At 43.4% G+C, this 22,301-nt stretch overlaps 1 protein-coding gene across 1 annotated transcript in view; it reads right to left on the reverse strand.

The window, feature by feature from the left end:
- Positions 1–21,880, reverse strand: part of FAR2 (fatty acyl-CoA reductase 2) — a 217,974-nt gene extending 196,094 nt beyond the window's left edge. Inside the window, exons 1-2 of the mRNA XM_077807419.1 lie at positions 21,796–21,880; positions 17,327–17,426 (exon numbers count right to left, since the gene is read on the reverse strand). Coding sequence (XP_077663545.1) covers positions 17,327–17,378 — 52 coding nt within the window. The 5' untranslated portion in view covers positions 17,379–17,426; positions 21,796–21,880. The remainder of the gene's footprint in view (positions 1–17,326; positions 17,427–21,795) is intronic.
- Positions 21,881–22,301: the final 421 nt, after the last annotated feature.

Consider the following 22,301-nt stretch of genomic DNA (forward strand, 5'->3'; position numbering starts at 1 on the left):
TCTCTGTTCTGCACTCCATCTAGTCTCAGAAGGCAATAGGAATGCAGGTTACTGGCATATCACATATCCCTTTTTTTGAGTACTTCTGAAAACAAACCAACCACTTTGCAAGACCAACTCATAACACAGGAACTATGGAAAGCAAGTAAAATTCTACCTACACAATCATAGCTTTTGAAGGACTAGTTGTATTAACTTTGATCAAATTCATGAGTTTAGAAAGGACATTGTTTATCCACTAAGGAGTGAAAAGTCTCTTTAAAATTATGAAGTGACAAACTCCTACATACAGACACGCATTTGTTTCCTTCCCTAAAAGATTTTCTTCCTTGGCACACAAGTTTGGTTTTTGTAAAGTTGCACACAAGTGCTCTGCCACTGTCATTTTTTTATTTTTAAACCACATTGTAACATGCATGAGATCCTCATCTGATGAGAAACAGTGTACCTCCTATGCACTAATTTACATCATCGGAAGATCTGACCTGTTATTTGTAAAATAAAAAAAATATAATATATAATATAATATAATATATTATCCTAGAAAACTGAAAGGGTTATAAAGTGGGGAAGGGGGTGTCAAGGTTCCTCCCCCACTCTGAACTCTAGGGTACAGATGCGGGGACCTGCATGAAAACCTCCTCAGCTTACTTTTACCACCTTAGGTTAAAACTTCCCTAAAGTACAAATTAATTTTATCCTTTGTCCTTGGAATAACCACTACCAACACCAAACTCTAACTGGGTTTACTGGGAAACGTAGTTTGGACACGTCTTTCCCCCCAAAATCCTCCCAACCCTTGCACCCCACTTCCTGGGAAAGGTTTGGTAAAAATCCTCACCAATTTGCATAGGTGACCACGGACCCAAACCCTTGGATCTGAGAACAATGAAAAAGCATTCAGTTTTCTTACAAGAAGACTTTTAATAGAAATAGAAGTAAACAGAAGTAAAGGAATCACCCCTGTAAAATCAGGATGGTAGATACCTTACAGGGTATTCAAAACATAGAGAATCCCTCTAGGCAAAACCTTAAGTTACAAAAAAGACACATAGACAGAGATAGTCATTCTATTCAGCACAATTGTTTTCTCAGCCATTTAAAGAAATCATAATCTAACACATACCTAGCTAGATTATTTACTAAAAGTTCTAAGACTCCATTCCTGGTCTATCCGCGGCAAAAGCAGCATATAGGCAGACCCAGACCCTTTGTTTCTCTCCCTCCTCCCAGCTTTTGAAAGTATCTTGTCTCCTCATTGGTCATTTTGGTCAGGTGCCAGTGAGGTTACCTTTAGCTTCTTAACCCTTTACAGGTGAGAGGATTTTTCCTCTGGCCAGGAGGGATTTTAAAGGGGTTTACCTTTCCCTTTATATTTATGAGAGGGGGTCATGTGTGGGCCTCACAAGCTCCAGAACCCATATTAATCATGGTTCTGTACATATGAGTAGTACGCACTAACAAGGAGCTTTGTAACACCTAATGGTCATGTTCTGGTGTTTTTAGAGGTTTCCACTAAGACCATGTGATAACAAAAGAGAAATTATGGATCACTTTGCCACTTTTTTATAACCTTCTACTCTTGCAACAATCTTCTGCAGCGGTCCAATACATACTGATGTGTACAAGTGTATCTAATAGCTTTGGAAGACTCACATAGTTTCCACCACTAAACACACTGCAATCAGCTTTGTTACAAATATGGAGGCTAGAAAAGCCACCAATGTGATGTGACATCCATGCGCTGTAATCTCTCTCTCTCCTCCAGAGACCAGTGATTTCAATTCTATTCTACATATTATTATGGCAGTGTATTTTATTCTCTCTTTATGGGCTAGGAAACTAAACACTAGTTTCTTTCTCTCTCACTGAACCATGACACACAGTACACTTCAGGGAATGATCAACCAAGTTCCATCCCGTGGTTTTCACTCACCTCTCTATAGTTCCTTGACACTTTCCTCAATGGGAACATGATCCTATTCCCTCTCTCTACTCTTGCTTCCCTGAAGACACTTGGGCATGATGCACCCAAGAGGACTGCTGAAAAAAATCATTCTCCTTAGGCAGAAAGCCACTTCAATAAACCACCCAGCTCCCCGATCCCCAGATCCAAGCAGCTCTCATGTTAAAAGGTCAGTCGCAAACCAGGTCCCAGAGCAGATTGTAATGCTAGTGAAGTTAACAGGCCAGTCATAATTATGCTATTTGAACCAACTTGGAGGGACAAAACAGGGTAGGATTTAAATTTATTTTGATGCTATAGATAAGATTCTCCACCATTCATTGGGGCAAACTCTTCTGGATCTTGGAGGCTGGACCATCCAGTGACGTTTCAAAGAGAAAACAAGAAAGTAGGTAGCACCAACTAAGCTTATGCATTTCTTCCCATCACAAGGATTCTGGGCTTGTGATCAGACCTTGACCACTCACCAATATATGGTCTCTGTTACCTCCTGTGCTGTAGCAACAGTTACACAGGCATTACACAATGTATTCTGTTGAGTCAGTAACAGATTATAAGAACCATAACTAAAAATGTAATATTTAAGGCTCAGATTCAAATATCCCTGCTCCGGTTGAGTAGTATCTTCCTCTACCAGTAATCCTACTGCAGCAAATATTTACATTGACATTAATGACAGTGGAACTACTCATAAAGTAAGGCACCATGCAGCCTGAGCAAAGCAATCAGAGTTTGCCTCTTGATGACACATCTTTAAGTCCCAAACAGGATCATTAGAACATTTCTACTCTCCAGGTGCTAATTTGCTTCCTGTATTTATCCAGCCAGTTATGATGCATTCAATTAAAATCCATGATTGGCTTTCTTCAATAGTTACAGCACATTTGAGCATGGACACTTTTCCCACAAAAATTACGAGGCTCAAATTTACTAATCAAATGGTCCCTAGCAGATTACTTTCTCTATGAAATCTACATACACTCTACCCAACATGTCAAGCTAATATCTGTCCCCACAGTAACATAGCCAAGTCCATAATTATTCCCTTGTAAAACTATCCAACTGTTGTGACAGAGAGAGACACATGCACACCAACAGTGTTTCTCAGGGAAACCACTCTAACCGCTGAATAGCCTTACAGCTAAGACGATAAGCTTTAACCAATATATGAAATCCTGAGACACAAGAATGACGAATGCATTTCTTTTCTGGTGACAACTTCCCAGACCATCATTAGAAAAAGCTGTCTTGATATAAATGATTTTGCTGAACTGAAATCTAGTTTATGGTGCATTTTTTTCCAGATTTATCTAACTACCCTTGACATTCAGCTGTTCACTTCCTCAGTAAATAGTTCTATAGATACATATATTTATTTTATAGTTTTTAAGGGCAACAGCAACGTTTACAGTTATTTCTCTCTAAACCACAGAAATGTCACTATGGTGATATAAACCATAGGAAATCCACATTGACTCAAAATGTCGTTTTTGCATATTACAACTTCACCTCTGGCAGAGTTTACTAACAGGAAGTTATAGTAAACCAACAGCAAAGCCCAAATTTTTGAGCTAACCAAATGGGTGTAGTCTAGGAAAAGTTAATAGCTGTTACTATACTCACAGAATAAACAGCCTGAACTAGAAAATGAAAGATTGCATGTCAAGTAAAGTTAATGTTTATAGACATAGATTGAGGATCAATGCAGCTAATGCCAGCTATAGTTAAGGATGCAGAGGGTAAACCAGGATCTTCCAGTCCCAAACCACCTCACCATCAGATCCAGAAGGACCCATCCAGAGCATCAGGCCCAGCAGCTTTCTGTCTCCCATGCCACACATCAGCAACCAAGAGGAGTCCTCCCAGCCACTGACATCATCATCATCCATTCAACTGTGAAACCTAGACTCTGGATATCCCTAATTTTTTTCCTCCTGCAACACAGCATTGGTTGTCATCCTTCTTCCCCTTGCCCCTCTCCTACCACTTTGACCTTTCTGATACTCAACCTCAATATCCTGGCTTTACATTTTTCATTTCACGGTCCCTCCTTCCCTCTCCCCTCTTTCTCAACACACACTCTCTTTCCTACTATTTGTCTCCCTCTCTTCAACCCCTTACCAAAGAGCCTGTAAGGCCCAGATCCTCAGAAGTATTTAGGTGCTAATGCCCATGGAAGCCATTGAATCTGGGCCTATGTTTTTATAATGTAAATAAAATATTGAATTGACTATCTTAAAGAAAAAACAAACACACACACACACCTGAACTATCAATATGGTTGGCTATCATCACCCTGACAACTCTGCATATCTTTCTTCCCACCGTTTTTTGTCCTTACAGATTATAAAATAATTGGAGTGAGGACCGTGTAACCCTGTACATTTGTACACCATGTAGCACATGTAAGGTGCTACCACAAGAATTACCAATAAATAATATAGTTGTTAAGCTTAAAGCAACATGATTCAGGTTCTCATTTTTCCCATTATATTTTAAACATATTTTCACCACAGACATTACATGTTGAAAGGACACTCAGATGCTTTTAAAGGTTAATTGACATTAACATAAAAATGGTGGAGCCTGAAGGGTAACAAGGTCTTGCATGTGGCAAACATTCAAGATGATATTGAGAAGCACCATGTTGCTTGAAATAGTATTTTTAGATGAGATGTAAAATTGATGTCCTACCCATTTTGTTGTTGTTAAAAATCTCATGGCAGTGACCATTGTGCACAGTAGGCATGTTATAACCCAGCTGTCCAGGCCAAAATCCATATTGGATAATCACATTCTGCCGAAAGGGTTCCTTTGGAGTTTTAAAGAGACAAAGTGTCCCACATTTCATCTCACACAGTTCCTAAGTGCTGCCATTCTAGATACATTTTGGTATTCTGTAAGCAATACCTGGAACAGGAATCCTCTCTCTCTCATTCTGCAGCTCAGTTTGCAAGAGAAGAATCTTTACCTTCCCTCCAAACACCCCATTTCAAAACATTCCATTCTGAAGAACACCACAGGGTGACCAGATTGCAAGAGTGCAGGACACATTGGGCGAGCGGGGGGGGTGGGGACACGACGAGACAGCCCCAGGAAGTTGCAAGAGAGGTGTACGGCCCCTGCTGCAGCCCACACCACAATCCACGGGGCAAGGACTCAAGACCCCAGCTCCAGCCCCCAGCAAAAGCCATGGGGCCAGGGGCACAGGTTTCTCCTCCCTCCCTCCTCACAGCCCCTTCAGGGCCCTTCCCCACAGCCCCACCACCACAACTAAACAATGCCCCACACAGACCCCCACTGCCCTGACACACAAAGATCTCCCGCATTGCCCAGCACCCCCCAACAGGATCCCACTGCCTACCACCCCAAAACACACAAACCTCTCCCACTGCCCAGCACCCTCCACACCCTCACTGCCCAGCACCGCACATACACCTCCCAGACACTCACTCCATCACACCCTGCCCCCTTCCCTGGCCACTCACCAGCCCTGCTAGGAGGTCTCTGGCTCCTAGGGTCAGAGAGGCGAGGGGGTCTCCAGACTGTCCACGTGCTGCACCCGCCACAAGCGCCAGCTCCGTGGCTCCCATTGGCTGGGAAAAGCGCCAATGGCAGCTGCCGGACCCGCAGAGCGGGGCTTGCAGGTGCTGGCAGCGCACAGAGAGCCTCCTGTCCTTCCCGCCACGACCTTAAGAGCCAGAGGGACCTGCCGGGGGGCGAGGCGGGGAGTCCCAGCGGTGCTTACCTGGGGCGGCTCCCAGGAAGCATCTGGCAGGTCCCTGTGGCTCCTAGGGTTGGGTCAGGTGGAGGGGTGGGAGGGGGGGTGGAGGGCTCTCTGCCCGCTGCCAGCGCCTGCAAGCTGCACCCCCACAGCTCTGACTGGGCAGGAAGGAGCCGGTGCAGCACACGGAGACCCCCTCCGCCTCTGTGCCCAGGGGCCGCCTGCACTGTAGGCTCCTGCCGGCAGGCGGGCACCAGGAGCTGCCCCAGGAAGCGCTGCCACACCAGCCCCGGGACTTTGGCTGTGATGGTGAGTGGTCCATCCCCGATATCGAGACAAAGGGCGTCCTGACCGACGTGCGGTCGGGACGCGGGACAAATGGATTAAAATCGGGACGTCTGGTCACCTTAGACCACCAGCATTGACCAAACCAGGGTGGTGGTTTGTGATCCATCTAGTTAAAACATTGCTGCATGCATAGGGCAGCACTGAATTAGGAAAACCTAATTCTCTACCACCAATGCACAAAATATCAGACCAACTGGGGACCTCTCTTAGGTAATTATATGGCACCTATTAATATAGTATCTGAGTGCCTCACAATCTTCACCATATTTAGCCTCACGACACTCCTGTGAGGTAGGGAAGTACTAAAATTGTATTGCCGTTTACGGATGGAGAACGGAGGAAGTCTGACATTAAGTGATCTGCCCAAAGTCACAGATGCAGAGCTTGTCTACACAGACAGCACTGCAGCCGTACCACTGTCGCACCTTAGGGAAGATGCTACTACGTCAATGGGAGAACTTCACCCATTGGCATAGCTAAACCACCTCCACAAGAGGCTGTAGTTATGGCGGTGGGAGAAGCTTTCCCATCGACATAGCACTGTCTGCTCTGGGAGTTCAGTCAATATAACTACATCACTCTGTTTTTTCACACCCTGAGCGATGTAAGTTTTTAGTGTAGACATAGCCATAGTCTGTGACAGAGCAGGAAACAGAACCCAAGTATACCAAGTTCCAGGCTAGAGTTCTAAAAACTGGACCAAGAGCAAAGGACAAAAATACAGGACTCTTGAAATAAAGACACCAAAGAGTTTCAGACAATTCTTATGTCTTCCAAACAGCAGGAACAAAGAGGAAGAACAATACGTCACTTTTTGGCAACTGTTCATTCCTGAACTATAGGAACGAAAACTAGAGGTTTTCACGTGTGCTCTGTTAGAAAAGGGTAAAAATAAAAACCAATTTCATTAGTACCAGAAATATCACATAGTGCTGTATTTAGAGCCTCCACAATACGTATCTGCTGGCATATAACGTGTATCTGCTACATGCCACTTCATCTGAATCGACCTGAGATTTACTGAGCTTTCCCATACAAAGGAATACAGTGACTACTTGCTTCCAAGTCCACAGAGGGTTGTCACAGGAAGATGACCACAGGAATTAAGTATAGTGCTGCATCAAGCCATCATCACTGACACTTGGTCTTGTACACCTAGAAATTAGATCAACCTAGCTACACTGCTCAGGGCTGTGAAAAAATTTGCACTCTGAGCACCATAGTTAGGCTGACCTAACCCCCAGTGTAGATGCATCCAGGTTGATGGAAGAATTCTCAGCTAAGTGAATTAACTATATCAACTGAAAAACCCCTTCTGTCAACACAAGAAATGTCTACATACTGTACTCCTGGGAGAATTCTGCTCCACTGCGCAAGTGCAGAATTAATGTCCCCCAGAGATTTTTCACCCCCACAGAATAAGTGATTCCGATGCTGAGGCGAAGGGAAACCATGAGAGAGGTCACGCTGCAATTACACCTTTCACCCACCAGGGGCTGATGTGGCACAAGCAGACAGGGCAGCTGGCTCACAGGCTGGAGCAGCCAGCCGCGGGGACAGACCAGGCAGAGGCAGCCTTCCTCATAGTGCCCTACCTGCAGGGCCATGTGAGGAGACACAGGATATGGGGGTGGGGTGGGTGAAGGACAGAGCAGGGCTCACAGGGCTGCTGGGGCGTCACACAGACTGGGGGTCATAACGGTTAGTGAGGCGGGGGTCAGACTGGGGCAGGGGCACAGGAGCTAAACGGGTGACAACATTGAGCCAGGGCCTGAATTGGGAGTGGGGGTGCAAGGCCACATTGTGACAGGAGAGTGGGGGATGCAGGGACATATTGGGATGGGGCAGCCATGCCTGGCTGAATGGGGGTGCAGGGGCGCATGTGGACAGAGGGGAGTGAAGGTGCACGGGCCACATGGGGACATGTGCAGACGTACCTGACTGAATGGGAGAGGCTAAGGGTCAGCCAGGATCTGCCTGGAGGAGGTTCCCCAACTCCCTAACAATCCGTCCCTGAGGGAAAAAAAAAATTGTTCTATACTTCTCCTATCCACACCCAACAATCCAGGTTCCCTCCCAGGCTCCTTCCCATTAATTACTTCCCTCTCCCTCAGCCCCTCCATTACCACCTACTTACCCAAGCCTTTGCACTGCTTCTGAGGGGTGCGGGACATACATTTCTGTATTGTATGTCCCACACCCTTCAGAAGCAGTGCAAAGGCTTGGGTAAGTCAGGGATAGTTTAAATGAATTATTACTCAGAATTCAGTATTAATATGCCTAGTAAGGAATCTATTTGTCAAAATCATTTCCTGAATCTTTTTTGTTGTCTGTATTGTTACAGACATACTTGCTGACAGGTATTTTTAAATAAATTACCATAATAATTGAAACTGGCATGATTATGTTGTGTTATTTTGAGAAATAAAATGCAGAAATTTGAACATTTTTAAAATACTGTGCACAGAATTTTTAACTTTTTGGCACAGAATTCCCACAAGAGTAACACTGGAGATAGAGTGCTATAGCTGTGCTACTGCAATGTAGATATACCAAGTCAGTCTTAACAGATTTCATTCTACCACCTTGCCATGCATGCCTTATTACAGTGAAACAGAACAAGCCATTGCCACTGAAGGGAATAATCATATATACGTTTAACATTTCTCCTTAGAGTATCCGTGAACTTTCTGCATCCCTGCATTCATCCTCTTCAGAGACGAATGTTAATTGCTTACACTGAAGCTGAAGACACATTTGCAAAGTGGAGGCAGTTGTTTACTTGTTTGCATCCTCTGTAGGAGACACTGGTAGCTTTCTGTATCTTCACAGCAGCCTGAGGTCTACCCTGCTTTTAGTAAACCTCACCTTCCTGTAGCTGTATGCAGGAGTATCATTTTTCTCCTCTGCTATGCTACCTCCACTACGGAAGGCCGATAATGCCAATAGTGTTATATGGATAGCAAAAGAAGAGGATAAATGATACAGAATATCCAAGAAGGATCGTATAAGCCGGAAATGTAAAAACCCAGAAGATCATTGAGATCTTCAACTCGTAAGTGCAGGATATAAATACCCTGACAGATGACACAATACATCCATCCACAAGATCATGCAGGACATCTCTGGCCCAACAGAGGAACTCAAATTTTGTTCTTGTATTCATGTTTCTTCAAGGGAATCTCCTAATGGAATTTTGTTGCTTCTACTCAAAACACTAAATTGCACATTCTGTTGCAAACACTACTGTGAAGATGTATTTGCAGTGTACACTAAAGACATGCAATCAACAGCGATGGAGGAGGGCACAAAATACAAAAAGCAAAGGGATTCCATCAAAAAAGTTGTTAGCTTACATCTGACCACCCATTCAGAGCAGACTTCTGAACAGGCAGACAGATGAAACAAAAATGGACACTGTTTTCTAGCTCTTATTCTTCAGTCAGGTTTCTTCTAAATCTGCCTTGAAAAAGAAAAGAGGATCAGGTCAGGTAAATGCAACATTGTACAGATGTTTTCTCTTTGTGATGTTCTACATTTTATCATTTGCCATAAAGAGGGAATAACGAAGACATCTTTGCGTAGCCACTCACATTACAGATTGAATTGATGTTGACAAGCTTGCCTTGAGCTGGTCTGGTAAAATACCTTTAGACAACTATTCAGGTGGGACAACAGAAGTGAATTCAATTGGAAATCTAAATCTTTCAGCGACTGTGCTGCACTAAGAGGAGAGAGACTATGAAGCAGGCATGAATCTTTGTTGCTGCTAGTTTTTTAATAGTAAGATTTATGGGTGCCATATTTCCTATTTGGAAGATAAGCCACCAGGTTTTGTCCTTTTGACAATGGAAATATAAAGTTATATAAAACCCTGGATGTAGATTCTGTGCCTGATTCTCACTGCACCTTCTGCAGTCATTTACATATGAGCAAAGTGGGTGTGAAATGTTACCTCTCATGAAAGTGGAGAATTCTGGTTTGCCTGCATTTTTACACCAATTCTGCACATATGCTAATGATTATACGCAATACAATGCAGTGGAAAAATCATGCCCTTTAGGTATCAGTTATCAAGAAAATCACTTTCGAAGAATTCAGAGCATCTTGGATAGAAAACACCATGTAAGAGCAATTATTATTTCAGAGCTGCGGATGGGCATGGCAGAGGATTGCATTTGTCAGATACGTATTTCACAAAAAGGTGTGTATGGAAGCATCCTATTGATCTACAAATGCAAGGAATTAGCACTACATCAACAAGTGGAATTTATATAAAGCCTTCTAGAACATAGTGCAGTCAAGTAGCCACCCTTTGAGACAATCCTGTAGTTGTGAAGACCTGTACAAAGAACTGGAGAAGAAAAAAAATTACATTAAAAATCCTTAAATAACAAAAGAACTCGTACCGTATGCATGATGCTTAGAAGAATCCTATTTTCTGTTAGCTTGGAACAATCAAAACCCCAATCTGAAGAGCCAACATTTACTCTCTAGCCATCCAACAAACTACTAAACTGCACTTCAATATCCTGGGAGCTCTGACCACTGGGACCAATTTTATTATTCAAATGATTATTTATATAAAGGCTGTTAGTGTAAGCAGCTGTGCAATATGCAAATAAAAACCATGAATGAAAAGAGCAGCAAACCATATCAAAAGGCCTAACATCTAAAATCACAGGAGTACACAAAGAGGCACAGAATTAATTCAAAGTGAAGAGCAGTCCTGATAGCAGGATTTCTTTGCAGAGTAGCTTAACTTTCAGAAGTGAGTGGGAGGAGAAGAGAGATTGGCAAACATTAATTGGTAGTGTGACAGACAGCAAAGTTGTCACAAAAATACCCGAATGGGTGAAGTAAACAATAAGCACAGTCAGAAGAGCTTGGGTAGCATGTAGTGAGTGGGAGGAGATGGGCATGTAGGGTGGATTTGTGCAGAGCCTTTAAGGTCAAGACAGGGAACTTGAACTGGTTATGAAGAGAGAAAGGAGGTCAGTGAGGGTATTTGAGAAGGGGAAGAGAGAGATGGTCAGGCTTGTGGCTGAAAGTGAAGAATGACCTCCTTTCCTCTCTGTTTCCTCATAAATGGCACCAAAGAGCAAAAGAGGAGGAAAATTTGCCCACCAGGCTGCTACTTTTCTCAAACTCCTCCTCTGACACTTAGCCAGTTATACTCATTCTGCATTTAAGAAACATGCCCATGGCTTAATTGCACATACACTCAACTCCAAGTGCCTTTTTGGGACCCCATTTGCTGTTCAGTGGCATTTACAGGCATGATGCTGAAGGCGAGTTTTTATTTTCAGCTGTAGCTTTTCCATGCTGAATACTCCATGCAGCCAGGATTTTTAAGTACTGGTTAAATCAGATCAGCAGCTTTTCCATTGAGGGAAACCACACAACATCTAGGAGTCTTCCTCCTGCCTGAACTCAAGGCAAGGTTTCAAGCACTGAGAAACAGCCTGGTAGCCCGCTCTTCTCATACCCAGCTACTACCTTTGTTGCAACCTTGGTTCAAACTGTGCATTCTCCCCTTACTGCTCTAGGTCCCAGTGAACATTGGCTCTGCCATGTAGAACACATTATGGCCCCGTCTCTTTAGCAATAACACAATTTAAAAAAAAAAAAAAAACACAGAAAAAAAGAACTACCACAAATTCAAACACTGCTGTGTCACTGCTTACACACACAAGGGGAAGTGGCAATGGCCACATAGTGCATTCCCATCAAGTGAACTGACAACCCTGAATCCATAATGCCAAAGGTCAGCCTCCCCTCCACTCAGAGTATACCCATCAAGATAGCAAGTCTGGGAGAATCTTGCATTGAAATGAGGAACACTAGTAGGCTTCAGGACCAGCTCCAACAAGTCAACTCAGCCAAAGGAAATATACCGTATGTCCCATAGCCCCCCAAAACATCCAAGCCAGTCTTACATGTAGTACAAATGTATGAAAAAGAAAAAAAATATTTTGGCTACAAAATAGTTGCAGGCTCATTTTCTTGTTGACAATCAAATCAGAAATCCAGGCTGACCCTGGACAAGTCATTTATTTAAAGATTTTTTTTCTTTTAAAATATTGTGGATATTTGAACACTGGATAAGATAACAGTGAGGTGAGTTCCTTTAAGAAAGGGGTCTGTATCTGACAGCTTTCAGCAGCACAAGATGCATAAGTTGCCATGGAAATTAAATGTTATTGAACAGCAGAATATTTGTTTTAAAAGAACTGCGGGTATTGTTCCATGTAAAGGCTAGGATTCTTCCATAAATAAGTACTGGGCTATTATCAGTGCTGGGAAGACGTGTTTCAGAATATTTTTGTGGTGTTATAATATAATTTTAAAGTGAATTTAAGGATAACTAAAAAGACACCCTAGAGACTAAAGTTTTTTATTTATTCCACTTAAATGGTACAGCACAGACAGTACAAAGAAAAGGAGTACTTGTGGCACCTTAGAGACTAACCAATTTATTTGAGCATAAGCTTCCGTGAGCTACAGCTCACTTCATCGGATGCATACTGCATTTCCACAGTATGCATCCGATGAAGTGAGCTGTAGCTCACAAAAGCTTATGCTCAAATAAATTGGTTAGTCTCTAAGGTGCCACAAGTACTCCTTTTCTTTTTGTGAATACAGACTAACACGGCTGTTACTCTGAAACCTGTCATTATGCAAAGCACAGACAGTGACAGTCTTACCTGCCTACGTGCCTTAATCCTGACCTCGGGAACTATAGCACTGGGAAAGAGAAGGCCACTGAGATATGCTGCTATTTAAATGTTTACTAGTTACTAAAATAAAGGTGGCTGTTGAAACTTCCACATCTTGTCCATATGAACTTTGCACTGCTTGAGAATTAAAGGCACACTAAACATTATTTTAAACCAACCACAAAGATAAACAATTTTGTTACTCTTAGTAGAGTCCAATGTCTCCCCGGTTTTCAGGTGTCATTGTCGTATCGCCCTGATATAGAGCTGGTCTTGTCTGAGCCCAAGAAGAGTGTATGAAGTCCTCTGTAACAAGTTTGGAAGTGGTAAGTGATGCCCAATCAGGGCCTTCCAGTGACTGTGGGAGTTCTGCAAGGACTCACCCAAGTGTCCTCAGCATCAAGCTTTCAGCTGACAGAGTGAATGGTGCTGTAGCCAACAGATCAGGAATCACTTGCATACAAGTTGTGTATCATCTGCTGTGGTCACTCAGTAGAAACACTGCCAGACCTTCAAAGGCCCAGACCATTCTGAAGCCAGTTTCTGCTCCCCGTATAGTATGCTAACTTGGCCCCTGTAATTTACAAACACTTTAGGGAATTCAATTATGTATGCATACAAGAATAATACACTTTAACTGCCCCATGCCAAGGCAACTTAAGAATGGGGCAGTTAAACTCCCTTCCAAGCATAAAGGAGGCAAGAGAATGCATGTTAGTACTATGCATAGACTTATGGCAGTAGAGAAGGGTCAGTGAAGTGCCAAATAGAAGGGATGAGCCTGTGGCTCAGATGAGAAGTCAATCCTTCTTTATGGGTGCAAATAAACCTCTCAACTCTTCTGTCAGCCTGGTGATGGAAGAAGTGGATGAAGGAGATGAAATGCTAGAAATGACAGGCAGTAAATTGGGACCACTGTCTGTATCAATATGTGATGCACACCATCAAGTTAACAGATCATCCAGATCCTCATCATGACCTGAGACTTTAGGGCCAAAACTGGAATAACTCTAGGACATTTAGGTATTTATTTATTTGGGGGGAGCGGGGAAGGTATTTGACAGTATGTGGAGAAATTCCCCAGAACTTGAGCTGGGTATGGTGGCAATTTGGGGCCCCAAATGTTTGCCACTGAGTTGACAGGCTCTGCAGAATTTGAGTAAGGTGTCTGTCAGGACAGAGCATAAATGTCCTGGTATCTCTGGTTTTAAAAAATAAAACAAAAACCCAAAACAAACACATGCTTATTCCAGATGAAAGCAAAGACATACGCAGAATTTGACCAAGGTGTCTGTCAGGACAGAGCATAAATATCCTGATATGTCTGGTTTAAAAACAAAAAAACCCAAACCAAACATGCTTATTCCAGATGAAAGCGAAGACATACTCAGAATGCAACAGGTTCCAAGCAAGGCAATCACCTCAGACAAATTTGCCGCAGAGTAACAAGTATAGAAAAAGGCAATCAGCAATTAGAGCAGATGACCTGCAGTAGACAGTCCCATCTTATGCCAAAGCCCTGACCAGACTAGAGGCTTATTTTAATTTCTTCCTGAAGATGGCAAGCTGATGAATTCTATAGAGAAGTGCAAGCAAATCCACAAAGGAAGAATGCATGCAGAAAAAGGCATGAAATGACAAGTAAAGTAGCCAAAATCAGAGATTTCTCCCAAAGATAACTGAAGCTGGTAATTAAGTGGTTTTGTCCATAGGGGAATATATTGGCTCCAGCACTAGACTGCAGAGCTATCAGTGTCTGTGGTTGTGTGTGAATACCACAGAATCTGCCAGAAAAGCAGACATCCCATTTCTCTGCTGCCCACAAGCCCGGAGGTAAAAGTAGTCAGGTTGCAACAGTTCTCAGCAAAGGAAAACCGAAGGTATTCTTCTGTCACCTCCAGTTTACAAATTTGGACAGAGACAATCAATTGAGGCATCAGGTTTCCTGTGGTAGACAAAGAGTATTATTCCAGGATGACGGCCTCATTCACTGTCTGGAGACCAACACACCCCCAATCATTTCATGAATGTGTTGGATAACAAGGCACTTGGGCACTTCACATCAATTACATTCAATAATGGTTCAATAACGATAAATTAGGTAGCTGAGCAGAGACTGGCTTATAAAGTGCCAAAATGTTTCATGATTTTTTAATCCAAAAACCAACAATTCAATGCATGACCTGTGAAACTCATTGACTGGTGCTTGAGTTATGTGGCTAAAAACAGCGATTCCACAAACGCATGAACAAGTCCAGGGTGAAATCCTGGCTACTGTGAAATCAATGGGAGTTTTGCAATGACTTCAACCAAGGCAAGATTTCAACCCAAGTATTGTAAGGCCCAAGGAAAGTCAGCCTGTAGGATGAGGAGGATGCCCTCCATTTCAAATCAGCACTTGGAAGCAGTAAAGAAGTCAGCCACAAAAATATTAGTCCTGTTGTAGTTTCTTAAAGGCTTGCCAAAACCTGTGGAAGTGCTTCAAGTGAGGTGCTTCTGAAGATTGAAACAAAACCCTCCACTACAGAATGACCTGAGATTTACAAGTGTAGCTTGGAGCAGAGCTCAGGGTGCACAATTACAGATGTTCCATCCCAAAACGGGTGGAAAGGATGATTCATTTTCTCCCTTCTGCCACTGTCTGAATGCCAGAAGACAACAGAAAATTAGAAACTACACTCTGCTTTCTGTAAGAGACATGAGGTTGCTGGTACTTCCAAGAAATATGTGAAGATGGGGAATTACATAACTGGAACCAAATATGCTGGAGCAACACTTGTGACTACAATGTCTGTGGAGAACAGTTTGCTGTAATACCAACATTCACCGTACCTGTGAAAAGTGCAGTCTTTTCTATTTGAATATTTATACTGCACCCATCTCCATGGTATCTGCACCTCATTGTCATCTTGTAGCATTAGTAGAGACAGCTGTAACAGCTCATTACAGTATAATATTAGACTGGCTCCAGGTCACTAAAACAAAGCTGGCTGCTAAAGCTTCCATTTCTTGCCATGTTACTTGGTAAGTAAGGCTAACCTATTAATAATAAGCTATGCTATATTTTAAACTAGAAACAAATACAAGAGAGTAAGAGGATAGGCATACGCTGTCACTGTAGTCATTCACCCCTTGGCTTCTTCACTAAAGTGAAGTTACAGTCAAAGTCAACTACAGCCCTGAATTTTGTGATATGGGCAGCTGTGCATTAAGAGAACTGAGACCAACTCATTTCACATATGCCACTAAGAAGCCATTAAATGGAATCAAATTTTGGCTACTACCAACCGAGGCTCTGTATCCCATTATTAACCCTCCGATATATTCAACTCTGCAGCACACCATTTTATCAGTTGGTGTGCTTCCGCTAACAGAGAAAGGAAAAACAGTGACCCAAGTGTCTGGGTATAACATAGGAATCTCTTGGGATCCACTAAGGAGGACTATTGTAGGAATTAACCAAACAGTATTCAGCAGAGGTTACAGCACTCTTTTACAGATGCTACAGTGAAAGTAAAGAACCTTTCATTCCTTTTACTGAAAGGCTTTGTAATTGTGTCAAGACAGGTAAAGCAAAAGGACACTGCCAATGTAGTTGGTCCCAAATTTAATTTTGGTGTCAGATGGCATTTTACACTAATATGGATAGAAAATGTTTCATGATTTTTTAATCCAAAAATGTATCTTTTTCTTTTATTTAATTTTTATTATTTATACTTCATACATCAGGGTGGGTAGCTATGATGAACTCTCTAAAAGTGCTGAGGTATACATTTGATATTAAAGACACTATAAATAATAAATTTGTTTTGCAATACAGCTTTATAAAAGAATTTTAGTGGAGCTTGGGTTACCAGAAAACAAGAGGCTCCTACTTACAAACCTGGGTGCTTAAAGACAGGCTTCTAAGTCGATAGTAATTACCTAAATAAAAGTGGGCATACACCTTTGGAAATCAAGCCACTTTTATTTCAGGGTCTGAATACTGGCCAGGTTCTGATACCCCTACTCATGTTGATTGGTTCCTTATTCCTGAAATAGCCCTACTGAAGTCAACAGGACTAATCTGGAGTAAGGCCCAGATCCTCAAAGATATTTGAAGTCAGTGGAAAGTTAGGCACCTAAATACCTTTGAGGAGCTGGACGTAAGGTACTACCTCATGTAATTGAGGGTATCAGAATCTGGTTCTATACATTTTAGCCTTGCTTCAGCAAAGCACTTAAGCCCTTGCTTAACTTCAGTGGGACTTCAGCACATGGTGAAGTGCTATGTTGAATGAGGTTCCTAACTGTAAGTACCACCCTTCCACACACTGAGTAGTACTTTATCCTGCAAGTTGTCCCATTAAACTTCAAATCAGACTTCTTGAGGAATAAACTACTTCTCAGTGTACACAAGGACGACAGAATCAGGCATACATAATAAAAATAAAGTTCAATTCAGGAGAAGACTCTAATACACTACACATCCTACGGGCCTAGTTATTCCGCTTTGATTCCTGGCAAGTAGAAAATAAAAAGAGTGAGGTATGATCGCACAACTTGTGGAGGAGTAAGGGTGCTACTCACTGTGATCAAGGATGGAAGAATCTAGCTTTTTGTGATTATTCACCACTTGCATTCCCGATTCTATGCATGTATATTCGGGCGATTGTATGTACAGTTGAATCTTGTGAACAAGAGAGAGACAAAATTATATTATGTTTGAACATACTTGTAGTCAGATTACAGAAATTCTTGCCAAGCCTTCAATAGTGTCCAAGTGTTTTAATAAAACAAACTTAGTCAATGATTAAAGAAAATAATTCCCAGAACACCCATAATTACTAGACTAATTACATACTGTTCACTATTTACAGTGCAGAGACACTGTTAAACATGATTTTTGATACCATGTTTTGTATAAAGGCATCACCCAATAGCTATTATCTTTTCTGAAGGGTCATCAGCAATTTGGAAGCACTAATTTGAAAAAGAATTTGTTGAAAAAAGTAGAAACAGGATAAAATGCTAACTCAGATGGTGTCAGAAAAAAGAGGAGTTACATGCTTGGCAAAACACAAAAAGACTGGGGGAGGGGTAATATAATAAAAGGCAGAAGATGCCCTCTGTTATAAATACTGCCTGTAATAGCAAAATGAAAATGAATCTGTGCCAGATGTGTCTGAAGGCCAGAGTTAGCCCTGAAGTGGCTACCATGTATTAAGTCATGTTGGAATTATGCCGGAGTCCACAGCGACAGAGCCCCAATAGCCCAAACAGCAGCTCAGGTTCCCTCACAAAGAGGGATCAGACTAAGCCAGAGCGAAAACATCACTATGATCGTGTAGCTAATTTCTAAGGCCCTGATCCTCCATTCTTATGGGATAAGATACTACCCAGTGCAAGGCTGGCATCACTGGGCCAAAACCTTGGTTCTTACAGTGAGACTCCAACGGCCCTGATTCAGCATGCGCTTAAGTCCCATTGTAGATAAGCACATGCTTAGCATTTTTCTGAACTGGGTCAAAAATCCATAGAGCCAGAATGTAATACCATCATTTACATGACATAGCGAGACTGGCAGTAACCAGAGAGAGATCCAATGACTCTATTGCCTGGTAGGGGGAGTCACATGGGTTCCAATGAAGGTGATCAAATAGCAAGTGTGAAAAATCAGGACAGGTATGGGGGGTAATAGGTGGCTATATAAGACAAAGCCCTGAATATCAGGACTATCCCTATAAAACTGGGACCTCTGGTCACCCTAGTTCAGGGTCGGCAACCTTTAGCACCTGGACCCTCAGGGTAAAGCCACTGGCGGGCCGGGCCGGTTTATCTGGAGCCTCCGCAGGCACAGAGCCCCGCAGCTCCCACTGGCCGGGAACGGCGAACCAAGGCCAGTGGGAGCTGCGGGGCTCCGTGCCTGCGGATGCTCCAGTTAAACCAACTGGCCTGGCCCACCAGCAGCTTTACCCTGACGGGCCAGGTGCCAAAGGCTACTGATCCCTGCCCTAGTTCCAGTCCCTGCTCCATATCAGGCAGAGCAGGGATTTGAACCCAGGTGTCCCACATTCTGGGGGAGTGTCTAACTACTGGGCTATTGGGTAAAGTAGCAGTGAAGTGCATAAATCCCTTTGTAGATCTAGCCCTTGAGTCTAAGTGACTTTGGTGCTGTTGACAATTTTATTCACAGTGCCTAAAATGTTTAAACTCTTTGGCTAATCAAAAATGTGTGTGTCCAAATTCAGGCAGAGAGCACAGTGAACAGAATGCAGAATATTCAACTATCTCCCTGCTGTTTCCCCTAAGTCCAACATAGCCAAATAATATATGCACTGAAAATGCATTGTATCAAACAGATATCAATCAGAGACAGTGTCTCTGATCCCACTCCCACCACTTCCCAGCCCCACGCGCAGAGCCCAGCTCCCTAGTCACAGCTGGTTGCCTGGTTCCCTCACTTCCATTCCAAATAGAAAATTATCTTTCCCCTTTATTTACATGATCATTTCCTTTTATGGATGAAAATAAATGGTCATTAAAGCAAATATACAAATAAAGGGGGGACATAATTTTCTATGTGGAATGCAGGTGGAAGGTTCATGTGACTAGGGAGACCAGACTGCATGCTGCGACCAGAGAACTGTGCTCTACAGCAGATCTAGAGACCAGTGGACCAGGGAGATAGGGAAGAGCTCTGCTGCTCGCTCCTGCTCCCCAACTCTTCTGCAGTAACCAATTCTGTCTCTCTACCTCACATCATCAATGGCACCTTATTCATTCCCCCATATCCATACCCCTTCTTTCCCCACAACACATAGTCTTCCTCCCTCATAGTCATTAAGCCCTGCAGATGAGTTCCAACCCAAAGGGCTACCACAGGCCTGCCAGACCAAGGCTGACCTCTGAAAAATCACAGGAGGTTTCAGCAGAGTGATCTCTGTAGCAGAGATGCAAGTTAAAGGCCTGGTTGTCAGAGACCCACAACTCTCCTGGCCCTCTCTACAAGCCTATCAGCCTCTCTAGAGATTCACCTTGACCGACTCACATATTCTATCTACGCAATGTTTTTTTGTATTGTTTTTTAAGTGTTCATTAAAACTTTTTAGCCACTGTGTTTTAAAAATATGTCTGGCTGAACTATCATCTGAATATGCAGGAGTGTTAAGTGTGGAGTTTGAGGGGAGTATGGTTGTTTAACTAAAGGAGTCCCCCATCCCACTGCCCAAAAATATAATGAAAACGCAGCAAAATTTCAAAAAGGGAGCATTTTCAAACATTGCTACTACAAAAATTGGTAAGTATCTTCCTAAAACTTATTACATAGAACATGCAACACTGGAGAGTTATTGTCAATTTTCGAGACTAAATTCAATCACTAAATTATATTAGAGAAAGGATTTAGACCAGTTTTAAGTGCAAATCTCAGTGCAACCTTACCTAAGAAATCACTATGATTACCCCTATGACAGAGGAGTCCTCTCTCTATTATACAGACATAGACACACACACACAGAGAAGCAATTTCCCTGTTTAGTAAGAACATTGCTTTACCCCTCTAGCAATAACAAACAATCTATATTAGCTGCTAGCTAAATTTCAGACACTACAGCTTCAGATAAAAGAGCCACAATGATATGTGCCTGTAACATCAATAATAACGTGCTCAGCCACTTGGGTGGAGCTGAGGAATCAAGAGTGCAGACAAATGCAGTAAACTGACTAGTCTGCAAAGGGAATATCATAACTTGTGATTTCTGATTGAAAAACTCATAAAAACTCATGAAGTTTGATACCTTTTGCGTCTGTTTATACTTCAGTTCCTTTTTGTTTTAACACCAATTCAAATGTCAGAATTGGGGTGAAATTTGGGGTATACAGAAAGCCTTTACAGCTATCACAAAATTACAGTCTTAGTTATCAATTTATGTGCCTAATCTGCTCACCAAATTTCTGGGATTATAAAACAATCGGATGGAGCAATAGCTGTTCAATGTATTATTACAAAGATAAAGATGTATCTGATAATTTCCGGCTCCTCTTCTCTAGCTAAATCCTTTAAAGACACAGAGGCAAATTCATTATGACTACACAAAAAAAGTTAGCACTTTAATTAGTTTATCAGCATGCATCTTCAAAGTGCTATACAAACACAGCACAAAGAGATGCCTCTTGTTCCTGAAAAATTGAAGATCATCTCAGATTTAGGAACAGTTAGGACCCCAATTTAAAATTAAGGATATGTCTTCATATTGAAAAACCTATGCTGTTTCCTGGAACTACCTTAGTTGCAATAAAATGTGAGCAGAAGTAGTGCTTGTGGGGATCATAATTACACTTCTTCCCATGTATTAAAAATCTAAATAGTTGCATCCAAGCTGCGTGTTATATGCTGTTCTTTGTACTGACTGATGGGCAGAAAAAAAATTAAGGGGTGGGGAAGAAACCTGCAATTTTAAAAGCACCTTTAAAAAAAAAACCACACACACACTGGGTCTCCTCACTGCACCACAAAGTCTCTATTCCTCCCCAGAGCAAATCTTGTGAAACGGAGTGTGACTATCCACTCATGGCATTCCTGTCCTCATTCATATGTCTGCACTTCATGTTCCACTCTCCCAAGGAGGAGCCCAAGCGACTACACGTGCGGGGGCTGGAGATGATCACTAGCCAGCCTAGGACAGACTCCTGTGCGATGGAGAGGCAGGTACCAGCACAGCCCCCGTTTCCATTGGCTTTGAAGCACCCTCGCGAGTCCCCAGTCCGGGCGTGTCTCTCGCTCTCTCTCTAAAGCTCGACACTTACCCACTATGCAAGTCAGCAGCGTCCTTGGGTTGCGGTTTGTGTCCTCCCAGCCCTCGCTCCCGCACGGAGCCCAACCCGAGTTGCCCCGGCACCTTCCCCTCCCGGGCGCGCCCCGCTGCCCAAAGCAGCCCCACCCCAAGCCAGGCTCTCTCACTCCCGTCCTCCTCGCCTTCCCCGCGGCGGGGGGCGAAAGGCAAAAGTCTCTGCTGGGCTGAAACCCGGACTGTCCCCGTTTTCCAGCGGGCTGTTACCTTCGCGACCGTTTCCGATCAATTCCCGGCTCCAAAACGCTTCCCTCACCTCCCCGATCACAAGCAACTCTAGGCAAGGCGGGGGGCGGGGGCACACAAAACCTCTTCCCTCCTCCTCCAGCCGCTGATACTATAGATCCGGCTTTGAGTCAGGAGGTGGCGGGGAAGAGTTGCCCTGCCTGGCTCTGCCTCCTGGAGGGAGCGCTGGGCGCAACCTTTGCGCGCGCACCCGCCCCTACCCGAAGGGAAGAGGCAGGCGGAGAGGCTGCGGACCCGCCCGCCCGCCCGCCCCGCCCGGGTTCCGCTCCCGTTTCTGGCCCCGGGGCTGGCATCAGCGTGCGCCGACCTGCAGTAGACACGCGCGGCGGCGGCGGCGGCTGCTTCCCGTTGATCGGAAGACAACAAAAGCGGCGGAGGGGCGGCAGCGGCTCCGCTCCCTGGCTCTGAATGAACTCTGGGCGCCCCCTCCTCCAGCCCGCCCGCGCACAGCCGCGCCTCATGCAAAG

This window comes from Eretmochelys imbricata, chromosome 1 (genome assembly GCF_965152235.1).
Source record: "Eretmochelys imbricata isolate rEreImb1 chromosome 1, rEreImb1.hap1, whole genome shotgun sequence".
In the NCBI taxonomy this organism is placed as follows: domain Eukaryota; kingdom Metazoa; phylum Chordata; order Testudines; family Cheloniidae; genus Eretmochelys; species Eretmochelys imbricata.